The following is a 12,491-nucleotide window of genomic DNA, read 5'->3' as shown; positions in this document are numbered from 1 at the left end:
TAATGTCAGAACCTACAACCTGGCAGAGCCAGATAACGCACACCAAAAAAAACTTACCTGAAGAGAGCCGGAGGTAAAGCTTTTTTAAGACACCAATAAGGTTTTTCACTGGTTTCTTGGGAAGTTGCTTCCAGCTTAAATTCCTTTTGTCTTCAGACCTGTATGATAAGAATCACAATTATTTGAGTCATTTAGTAAGATTTTCCAAAAATAGAAAGAATTGTGAATAAAATAAGTCTATATGGTCAACGTATTATCAGGACAGCATATCGAATTTACTGGATGATGTTTGCAAGGAAACTCTGCTTGGCTGCATCTACGTTACACCTGTATCTGTATTTCCTTAAAGGGTTGTTCACCTTTGAGTTAACTTTTAGATGTAGAGAGTAATATTCTGAGACACTTTTCTATTGGTTTCCATTGTTTATTATTTGTGTTTTTCTTAGTTATTAAGCTTTTTATTCAGCAGATCTCCAGTTTGTAGTTCAGCAATGTGGTTGCTAGGGTCCAAATTACCCTAACAACCATGCATTGATTGAATAAGAGACTAGAATTTGTATTGGAGAGGGTCTGAACAGAAGACAAATAATAAAAGTAGCAATAATAATAATAATAATTAAAGTGCCACCTTGCAAAGCATTTGTTTTTTTAGATGGGGTCACTGACCTCTATTTAAAAGCTTGAAAGAGTCTGAAGAAGGTGGCAAATAAATCAAAAAGTACAAAAAAAAAATAATGAAGACCAACAGAAAAGTTGCTTAGAATTAGCCACTATATAACACACCAAAAAATAACAAAGTTGAACCACCCCTCTAATAAGCTTTAAGGGATGGTGGGTGCTCAGATAAAATCTATAATAAGTAATTTGCCACGGTTCAGGCTCCCGGGTCATATGATGTACTAAAAGCCATAAATATTTACTTCTGTAACCCAGAAAAAGATCAAGCTGTATGTATAGCATATACAGTATACAGGACCAAAAAAGCTTTGACCACTACTACGTGTAGCAAGCTTTCTGCAAGCATGATTACAGCCTAAACCAAACCAGAACAAATTTACAAGGTGAAATTTAGTGGTGTCAAGATACTTCCAGTGTTGGGTCTTTCCAGACATAGTTAAGCTACATGCCAAGAACACAGAAATGGAAAGGTGAATACATTTAGGATTCAGCATTAGCTTTCTCATTTGTTTAACACATACATTAATATTGATTTATTCTGCCAGTATCTGCTATATAACAACTTAAGTCTTTTAAAGTCAATTATTAACCCTCCTTTCAATAAAGAAAAAAAAAAAAAGAAAAATATCAAGATTATCGTTTCAACGATAAAAAATACAATAATCTGCTTGGCTTTTAAATTACATTTTTATAAAAATCTTCAAAAGTGCTTGGTAGTCTACTCAAAAGAAGTAGAACACATGGCCACATTTTGTTAGCCGCACTAAATCACCTCCAGAGTGGGTAAAGCTGGCCATAGATGTTGAGATTTTTCAAAAATCCGATCCTCATCGTGAGACCACGATTTTCTTGGAATGATCGTACGAATTGACCAAAACTAAAAGATCAACTAAAAAGACCAATTTGCCAGGAAAACAAAGGGAAGCTGCCTGCTTGACCCTGCAAACATAGATAGATTACACTGGGACCGAATTAGATTTTTTGACCTGGCCGATCAATTTCCTGACAGATGTCGGGCGAGAAATCATAAGATGTACGATCGTTCGAATCCCACTAACCACACGATAATTTTGAAGGATTGGTCGGACTTCCCTAAAATCGGCCATTCGGCAAGAAGAATCGTCGCGTCTATGGGGAGCTTAACAAAAGTTTCCAAAAATACCTTTGCATTGAAGTGAAGTTGAAGCTTTAGTTTTAAGGTGAAGAATGGTTTTATTTAGAAGTTTGTGTAGAAAGCAGTGTGAGTGTGCCAGATTACACAGCAATCATCATATGCAGCTTTTTCTGAAAATAATGCCATAAAAACTAAATTAATGTTGTCAGACTACTACAATATTTGATGTACTCAATGCTTACGTGTAAACCATGCTTGTGTCCAAGTCGATGCAAACAACATCCTGAGGTGGATCGTGCAAAGCAAAGTATCGTGAATCCACTCCCACAATAAAGGGAATAGGTGCGCTAAGTACATCCGCAAGAGACAACGGGCACAGGGGGATGTATGGGCACTGCCACTGAAAAGGGAAAATCATCTAGAAAGCAAAGAAAAACAGAGACAGAAGAATATTTAAGTTGAAAAAGGTATAATACCGGTAAGGGTTTTGAGTAACAAATACAAAACATAGACAGATATTGGATCCTTTAGCCAAAAACCCGTTAAAACTGATTTTCTTTTTCTCTGTAATAATAAAACAGCCTATGATTAAGTGTCCTTGGTGACACGAAACGTGGAAGGCTGTTAATTTAATTTTAATCATAATATAAATTAAAATTCATATTATTTAAACTACAGCCTCCCAGTTTCTAAACAGAGTTTTCCGGATTGGTGCCTGCTAGTCATCATATTTTCCAAAAATAAAACAGACTTGATCCAAACGAAGATATAATTCATCCTTATTAAAAGCTAAAAATCATATTGGGTTTATTTAATGCTTAAATTAATTTTAAGTAGATAATGTAAGGATATGCAAAATACGGAAAGATCCCTTACCAGAAAACCCCAGGTTCTGAACATTCTGGATAGTAGGTCTCATGTCTGTATACAGTATTATGTTTGGGAGCACTGACATTAAGTGATATATATGTTTTAATGCACAGACCATAAAAATAAGGACCCCAAATATATTAAAAAGGGTGCAAAACTTACAGCTACTACAGCCTCAGCGACTCCAGTCAGAACTGCTGGCCTGAGTGAGTGAAGGAGAATCTTGCATTCTAGCAGAACGAACAGCAGCAAAGAAGCACAGTTTTCTGGTCCTAGATTCATAAGGAGGGTACTAAAATTTGCTCCGCTACACAAGAGATGTAGATAAATGTATTATTTTTGCAAATAAACATACAATTAAGTTATTTCTGTATAAAATTGCATAAGAATTATAAAACAGAAAGTTCTATCCACAATGATAACTGCAGGGAAGTTTTTTCCTTAAATATGCTTATTTATGCACATAACTTGCACCAGCTGTTACGCTCAAGACAATAAGGGGGTTATTTATAAAGCTCAGAATATCCAAAATCCCAAAAAAAAATCGGATTTTTCAGACCTTTAATAAATCCTGAAAAATTCGGATTTTTTTTTAAGTCCGATGGTTTGAAAACTCAGAATCCGATGCCCCAGCATCTAAATGCTCTCAAGGTACTGTGGGGTGCACTGATGTCTGTACCTATATCCGATGATTTTGGGGATTCGGAGCAAAAAACTCCTCGTTTTTGAGGAAAACGCCAAACAATTCAGAGTTTTGGGGAAAGCTCTGAAGTTTTCAGGCTTTTTTCTTCATAAACAAGGTCCATTCGGAAATTCGGAGTTGCTCGAAGTTGGATATTAGAAATATTAGATATTAAATTCAGATCTTGATAAATAACCCCCTTAATCTCTATGCCATAAAAGATAAACCTGTTGCCCTGTGGAGTAGTTTCTGCCAGTAGTCAACACAAGTAGACATTGAATGATTGTTTAGTATGGCTGCATCTCTGTGAGAAAAGGTATGCATAACGTCAGCCACTGGGCCATCAGCCTACAGCTGTATGAAATTGTAGGTTTAACAGACTATGAAAGTCATGGAACCCCCATAATAAAGGCTTACTCCTGCATATAGCAGGGTCTTCCCAACTGTGTTGTGCTGGCGGTAATTTTGCTATGTTTGAGGCATAAGATGGCCTTTAGCATGCTTGTTTTTTCTTCCATGTCAAAAAATGTAAGATCAAACTTCTGAGGCCAAACTTACCTTAGAGGCAACGGCGTTGCTACAGGCTGAGACAGTATTAAGGCATCGTGAGCAGAAAGCTGTAGCACAAAAAAAAATAATAAAGGACAGAATTATATATGGAGGGTAACATATTTCTCTTCTAATCAAACATTGAAGTGTACAGGCATAGAACATGTTTGGGCAATCGAGTTCTGAATTAAAGTGACAGTAACACTAAGCGGCCCGTTTACTCCAACTGAATTTCGGGGTTTTTTCCACGAATCTCAAAAATTTGTAAAAGTGTAAGAACCACAAAAACCTTGGAGGTAAAACGTCTCCAAGTAAAACCCCTGAGGCAAAACTTGGCTGCCCTTTTATTAGACACCAGTGGTGGGTTGTAGCTCCCACCCTTCCCAGCTATAGTCAGGTGATCCCACTGGTGTCTAATAAAAGGGCAGCGAAGTTTGGGAGTTTTACTTTGAAAGCAGCTAGTAAGTTGCAGGTAAAACTTAGTCCCTTTGTAAAATGCATAATGAAGTTATAGAATTCTTAATGAATCTGATGAAAATTTAGCATAGGACTGGCCAGATATGGGATGACTTTGACGTAGTTGGCCAGCTTAAATATATTGCAATATATGGACAAACAATCCCTGTTTTGTTTAAAGGGTAAAACATTTTTCAGTAGCAGTATGCACAAAATGTCGCTGTCTTAAATATATTGATAATGGGTTGAGTGCAGAGGACTCTTGTATTTGTCTATATATATATATATATAGTCCTGAAGATGTAACAAGTGAGGAGCCGAAACATTGAATACATTTTTTTTTTCACTTTTTTTCCCCAAGACCTGATTGGTGCGGTCTTTTAATTGTGGTAAATATGGCTTTTTTGACCTGCACAAAGGCATCTGAATGAATGTTGACCGAGTGCACCATACTGGATCTCTGTGTACGTATATAAAGTGCTTCCTGTTTTTTTAATTCAACCCTATTTACAACACATACAACCAGATCTTTGCTTTTCCATTTTCTGACATATAGTAGACTGCATAAAGCTAATTATTGACAAAATACTAATGGCTACTGCACTGTAGCAGTTTCATATCCATGTAAGTATCCACAGTATCTCCAGATACTATCATCTAAATTACCTGAGCAAGGATTCTTGGTCTCTGTGGTGATGGGAAGGGTACATTGTTCATAAAGTGTGATATGTGTCTATAAATAAAAAGAAACATTTTGAAATGCATCTTAGAAGATACAGCAATAATACAAAAAAAAGGGTTCATGTACAAATAGCACACAATGTTTATTACTAAAGCTCTGTGTCATGCAGTAATATTTATGATTACAATATAAACCAGGAAACCACAAGTGCTGATAACTCTATAGATTCATACAATCAACAACTAATATGCGAGTGGCCAAGGCTGCAGAATTATGAGGAACTTAGAAAAATAAAAAAACATGGTAGAGTTTACACGGGTTCAGCTGCAGTTCATGTGCTTTTTTATATGGTCACATAACTTGCTGTACATTTAAAATAGATTTTAATCACAACTAATCTAAATAAATGGCTGTAGATGATTGGAAAACACAAACTATAGGGAGGCAGTAAGGGCTTAAAGAGAATAATAGGACAAATCATTTGAATAATTTTTTATGCATATTTTAGAAACTCCACATTCCAGGAAGATTTCTTCTGTGGCAGCAGCCAGCAAAGAGAGCCCCGATCTGTGGAGTGTGACAGTGCTGCTTGAAAAGACTAATCAGTAAGAGCTTAGAAATGGCTGCATTGTGCTCTGCTTTGAGAAAGCATTTGAGCTTCAGGGAGCTCTCCTGCCTGTGGATACTTTGGCCACTGTGTGATTCTCCAGGGTGAGGACAGGTCTTGCTTGTGTACCTACCACATTGAAGAGGCTACTACTTTCAAAGGGAAAGGTACCTTGGACCAGGTAGCACTACCTGGGGACATAAGAGCTCTTGGGGAAGGGACATTGAACTGACCAGATTTATTCTATGAAATGCACTGTCCTGGAGTACTTGTCAGTAAAATGCCACACCACCATCTTTATCTATATTCTTAGTTCCCTTTGCACTGAGCCAGTAGATGTGCAATAAGGTGGTTTTGCCAACTTTATCATACTGTGCTAGCCCAGGGCAAAGCAAGAAAACATTGCAAATACAGACAAAGAAGGTGATGCTGCGCTCTACTAACAAAGCTGGTGGGTTCAAGGTTAGCAATTAGATTCACAGAAGTATGCCAAACAAATTGGCATGCCTCCTAGTGAACTGGTCTTTTGTTGTCTCTTAAAAGGATATATCTGCTTGTTTTGCACTTGCAAATAAAATGTTTCTTGGCAGCAACTGTGTGTCTGTTATGAAGTTTTCTTTCTATTCAATGCTCTAGCCACAACTGCACATCCAAATGTTTTACACAGTAAAAGTAGTCAAATTTCTTTGTTTTCAATGAATGGCTCAGAAATATGCCACTGCTTGCTTTTAATCCATGATTAGCACCACCCGACATAGGATGTCTGTATGTAGGCTTATGGGGAAAAAAAAGACCTGGCTTTTTAGGTTCTCAAAATTGCTATCTGAATCAGGTCAAAGGAATGAGCTAAACAAAGCAGTCCATGCATAAAAAGAACAGCAATTGTTTACAATTGTAAAAGGACTTATGTACACATTTGTTGACATGCACATCAATGACATGAGCATAAAGCGAACAAAAAATAATTTAGTAACTAGAAGAAAAAAAAAATCACATATAAATGCATTGTATTAGTAATACTAAAAACATTTTTTTTTTATCAAGGATAAGATAACTATATAACTACAGGAACACAAGATATGTAGGTGACACAGAGCTTGTGGTAGAGAAATCATCCTATAGGCTGAAGTATATAGGTAAACAATAAAGAAATATACAATAATAGGGGGTTGTGGGAGCACTCAAAAGGCTAAGTTAAAGTATAATTTATATTTAAGTATAAGGGAAGTGCTATTTTTCAATGCACTTCCCTGGTCCCGTTTCACAAATAATTCAGTATAAATGCAAGTGCACATCTTTACGAAACAGGGTTTTCTTGTTACAAAGTTATGATCATAAAGTTGATAAGCCACAAACCACGTCAATGTAAACCCCATATGGCGGTCCCTTACTTTTTACCTCTGGTCATAGTATAAAGGATGTAGTGCCTCTCTGCATAGTAGAATTGATTGAAGTAAAAGTCTGCTGAACCTTGGTTTCAGTCTGAAGGCTAAATCCACTAAAGAGAGAGTAATTTCCCCAAACTAATGGCCATTTTTTTTAAAAAAAATGTAAGGATGTAAAAAGAGTGAAGGCAAAGTAAAATTATATGTATAGGTGCACACTTGGAAATTGTATATATATGTCAGTATAGATAAGAATATAGGTGTGAATTAAAGTAAATAAAGGACAAACTAAATTAGGTGTGGTAATAGGTATAATGAATATGAATGGATTCAAAAGTGTTACTTGGTGCATTTAAAAACATAGGACCACCATTAGTTTAAAGGGGTGGGTATGGGGTTTTTTAAAAAATGGGCATTGGACCATGGAAGTGCATTGAAAAATAGCACTTCTCTTATACTTAAATCTAAATTATACTTTAACTTAGCCTTTTGCCTACTCCCACAACCCCCTATTATTGTAAACAATAAAGAAACCTATATAAGGATCACAACATCCAGAGTACAGAAGCATTGCTAGTGGTAGAGCAAATTTGTGTTGTGAAGAAGCGCCACATGTACCACTCGTACAGTACATACTAATGCACACACCACATACCACCATAACTGCTACTTAAATTGTGAATTATATAACTTAAATGGTAAATTAAGAAAACAAAGTTAAACTCACTTTTCAATAGGAAGGGTATGAGGACCAGACACAGAGAGCTTGTAGATGAACATAAGGAACTTGCGGAAGTTCTCAAAGAAAGGCCAATGAGAGAGCAAACATATGCACTTCTTGGAGGTGATAGTTTTGGAGGTGAGCACTTTCTTCTCCACAGCTGTGATCAGCCCTAACTGAATCATCTGCTTTTCAGACAACATTTCACGTGGGTAAGCCTCATAGAACTGAATTGCAGCACCATAAACCTGGCATAAAGAAGATATTAGGGGCAAAGAGATGAGAAGATCAGAAGGCATAGCAGACAGTTATCTGAAAACCAATTAATGAACTATTTGACATATTAACTTTTCCCGATATATATGTGAGTTTTTTGTTAAATCCTGAGGTAGTTGTGTTTTTTAATTGTAGTCAGTAGGTCAAAGAGCTTCACTGGGAAGCTAAAGGTCTTTTCAAATGAAAATATCAAGTTTTATAGAAATGGCATCACTTAGGTTACCATTATATAAAACTTCTTTAAAGGACACATTCATTTTCGGATGTTGGTAAACCTGCATACTTTTTTTAGTCTATCATAGCTTGAAAAACACTTACTAAAGCCTGAGTGGAAGTGGAATATTTTCAGGTGATTGTTACAGAGAGCAGTGTAAATAGATTTTAGACATTTTGGCCACTTGTGTTTGTGCTACTAAAAAAGTGACCATTTCATAGCAAATAGAGGAACTGAGAAAACATATTTTTAACGTAACTATTATAAAGTGACCCATGGTGAACTTGGGGTTAAGCATGAGGTTTTAGATCACTGCATCTTAGACCACTCCAATACAAATTCCAGCAGCACCCCGGTATAGTGAAAGAAATTTATTTGTGCAAATGAAGCAACGTTTCGGGCATAACCAGCCCTTTATCAAGCATCTTAGACCACTGACATCTCAAGGAGAACAATGGTGATCAAAACTTGTACATACAACGTTCTGCACTACTTAATTTTAAAATCTGACATGGGGTCAGTTTCCCAGGTGCCCCAGTCTTGTGCTCTGATAAACTTCAGTCACTCTTTTCTGTTGATAACATGCCCCTCCCTTTCCCCCCAGCAGCCTAACAATAGAACAACGGGAAGGTAATCAGATAACACCTCCCTGACACAAGATAAAGGCTCCCTGGTAGATCTAAGAACAGTACTCAATCCAAATCCAAGTCCCACTGCGACTCTTCCAGTTACAATGGGTAGTAGGAACAGTAGCCTGCCTGAAAGCAGTTCCATCATGAAGTGCTGGCTTTCTGAAAGCACAGGATCAGGTAAAATGACCCGAGATTTACAAGTAAAAAAATATATACTTCTTGGTACAGGAATTAAATTTCATGTGGTAGAGTGAATTATTTGCAGTGTAAACAATGTAATTTAGAAATAAAAACTACATCATAAAAATCATGACAGTATCCCTTTAAGTTCTATGAAACTTGGTATCTACTTGCTAGAATACCCAGATCAGAGATGAAATTAATATGATGATCACAATACTGAAAGTCGTGTGCCCATTTGGCTCTGACAAGAACCAATATCAGAAAAATAATTGTAATGTACCTTCTCAGCTGTGGAACCAGTCAGTACAAAAGTCGAGAAAACGGGTAAAGGATGTCGGATTTGTGGGTCCCAGCATTCAATAGTAGCTCCCATGGGAAGGCAAAAGAGTGGCACAGACTCTGGAAGAGGAAATGATTTATAATCCTCCTCTGGATATCTGAAAATCAAATCTGACATGGAAAGCCACAAGTCAGCCTCATTATAACTTGTATACTGTTCTGCTTACAGGGGATCTTATATATTAGTAGCTATTTTTGCAATTCAAATCAAAGCCAGATAGTAAATTCAACAAGAACCGGAATTTCCATTACAATAATGTACTATAATGCAATCTCGCATTCAGCCACAAGAATAAGTCTGGATGGGCATTTTTGTAATCGCCAAGTTCTTCCACACCCACACTTGGGTATGTTTAGGTCATATAGCATATTTTAACTGCACAAGACACACAAAACATAATCTGAAAGTATATGAAGAATACCTAGTTAAACAAATGAAACAAAAATGTTTATTTTTGGTCATGTATTTTTTTGTATGTGGCAAAAGTAAGTGAATCCTTAGGATTATCATACAATTTGAAGGTGAAATCAGAGTCTGGTGTTTTCAGTCAATGGAATGTCAGATGTGAGTGAGAGACCCATTTTATTTAAAGAACAGGGATCTAGCAAAGCCGTGATTCGAACAATGGAGGTGTCTGAGAACTTGAAGAGCTGCTGTTGCCCATAAATCTGGAAAAGGTTACAAGACTTTATCTAAGGGTGGTGGCAGATAGGGAGATTAGTCACCCAGTGACTAATCTCCCCAAGTAAATTTTTTGTCACTGGGCGACTAATCTCCCCAAGTAAACCACTCATACAAAAAAACTAATGAAAAGCTTCAACCTTTTACTTTAAGGGTAGGGGCACACTGGGCAATTCGGGAGTTTTAGTCGCCTGGCGACTAATCGCCTCTTCTTTGCAGCAACCAATCCCCCCCAATGCCTTACCTCTGTCCGGCTTTAATGAAAAATCGACTGTGGCATGGCACACGCGGCGCTTTGTATAATCAATATTAATCCTATTACTTATGGATATTAATTTTAGTGCATAGCTTCTAGACTCACAGATATCGCTCCACTATCTCATAAATATTGCTTGAGTGCCCCATATACATAAATAATTAAGTTAATATATAAAAGTATTTGTCACAAAATATATATCTATTATACCACCAAGTAAAACATGTCACATCAAATTCATAATTGAGGCCTGATTGCAATCGTGTATGTAAATAAAAAATCCAAAATATTTCTAGGTCACCCTGGTGGGATGGTGGGAGGAGACACAGATCTCTGAGGAGGCAAGGGGACACTTGAGATTATATCTGTGCTATATTGATAATGTATTATGTATTTATTGCATATGGCAGGCGGAAAAAGAGTTTTGAGGACTTTGTTGATGAGATAAATCAAAATTAATTGAATCTGAAATTTACTAGTCAATTTAAAGACAGAAATATAGAATTTCTGGATGTGGAACTAATAATAGTGTGGAACAAGGAGCATACTACAATTTTTGGTAAACCATGTAGTGGTAATACCGGGGATACCTGTTGGGCAGTTCCTAAGATTGCGCAGGAACTGCTTAACAGACAGAACTTTTCAGGAACAAGCATGTGATTTCTTGAATGGGCTACAAGCACAAGGCTGTGCTGAAAGCCTATCAGAGGGCTATAAATACAGAAAGGAAAGACAATGAATACTGTAAGATTAAAAAGAAAGGAAGTTAAAAGGTTTCATAGGGTCCCATACATTAAAGGATCTATTATCACTGAGTTTATTTAGGGAAGAGAGAGCCAACAATAATAATAAAACTAAAAGCTTCTTAGGAATAGCTGGGAGTTATTAATGTGCTAGCCGCAGATGTGTAACTTGTCAACATATAATACAGTTTAAATCAACAGTAACAGGTAGAGACTTTAAGATAGGAATTCATTAATTGCAACTACAGTTGTTTATTTAATAATGTCTCATGTGTCATAAACAATATGTGGGGTGTAAAAATAGACCACTGAAGGAGAGAATTAGGGAATATTTATGACAAATAATGAATCCACATTCTGTAGAAAAAAGTAATGTTACAAGGCACTTTGCACAATGTAATAACAGTAATACAACTTATTTTTCTGTTTAGGGAACTGAAAAAGTAAGACTAGGGTGTAAGGGGGTGACCTAGCTGACCTTTTAACAAAAAGAGAAGTATTTTGGATTTTTTTAATTTACATATGCATTTGCCATTAGGCCTCAATTATGAATTTAATGTGGCATGTTTAGAAAGATATTTTTTGGCTTTTATAGATTTTGATATCAAAGTTATTATTTACATGGGCGTTTTGGGGCTCCTTGTTGCCCTGAGGCAGCCTTTCAGATGCTGCCCCCTTGCACCCAGTACATACCATTTCTAGCGCCGGAGCAGGTGTAGGGGGGCTGCATCGCTAGTGTGGAGAGTGGAATTTTTCTCTCTGCGCTTGCAGAGCTGAAATCCCAATTTAAAAATTGGAATTTTCACTCCTAAATTTACCAGAAGCGGCTTTTTTGCCATCCCTGCTGCTGCTGCCTGAGGCGAGTTTCATGGCAGCAGCGTCCAATTATTTATGTACTAGAGCAACACTTATGGGAAAGTGGAGCAGTATCTAGGAGTCTAGCAGCTATCCGCTAAGATTAATATCCATATAGAATAGGAATAATATGGATTATATGGAGCTTTTACCCAAGTATTTATTTCATATATTTATTATAGCTGGGTTTGTAACGGCTTTTTACATGTTGTCTTGGACTTTTTGAGCTTTTAAGTTATTATTTATGTTATTATCCATACAGAATTACAGATTACATATGGATCATGTGATGGAACCCCAGAAATGTATATGTATAACTTTGTTCTTTAATTAAGAAATAGGTTAAAGCTTTTCATTGGTTTTAAGTCAGAATGGGATGGGGTTATTAGGCTTTAACCCTCATTTGGTAGCATAGTGCTGTAACTGCCTATGACTAAGTACCAGAGGGTATGAAAGTCATAAGGCTGAATATCATGGGGTCTGTATGTATAGAACTATTTTAAAATAAATTTTGAATAAAAAATATTTTAATGGATGGATGTTATGTGATACGCTCTCTATTGTTGT

The 12,491-nt window shown here is 36.6% G+C and overlaps 1 protein-coding gene across 3 annotated transcripts in view; it reads right to left on the bottom strand.

The window, feature by feature from the left end:
• Nucleotides 1-12,491, bottom strand: part of dennd4c.S (DENN domain containing 4C S homeolog) — a 58,953-nt gene that overhangs the window by 24,995 nt on the left and 21,467 nt on the right. For all 3 annotated transcript variants that reach the window (XM_018243749.2, XM_018243752.2, XM_018243751.2), the window contains exons 5-11: nt 9,330-9,499; nt 7,751-7,992; nt 5,016-5,082; nt 3,903-3,961; nt 2,825-2,969; nt 2,035-2,210; nt 58-158 (exon numbers count right to left, since the gene is read on the bottom strand). In XM_018243749.2, the coding sequence (XP_018099238.1) occupies nt 58-158; nt 2,035-2,210; nt 2,825-2,969; nt 3,903-3,961; nt 5,016-5,082; nt 7,751-7,992; nt 9,330-9,499 (960 nt within the window). The remainder of the gene's footprint in view (nt 1-57; nt 159-2,034; nt 2,211-2,824; nt 2,970-3,902; nt 3,962-5,015; nt 5,083-7,750; nt 7,993-9,329; nt 9,500-12,491) is intronic.

This window comes from Xenopus laevis, chromosome 1S (genome assembly GCF_017654675.1).
Source record: "Xenopus laevis strain J_2021 chromosome 1S, Xenopus_laevis_v10.1, whole genome shotgun sequence".
NCBI lineage: Eukaryota > Metazoa > Chordata > Amphibia > Anura > Pipidae > Xenopus > Xenopus laevis.
This window is presented reverse-complemented; position numbering and strand designations above follow the sequence as displayed.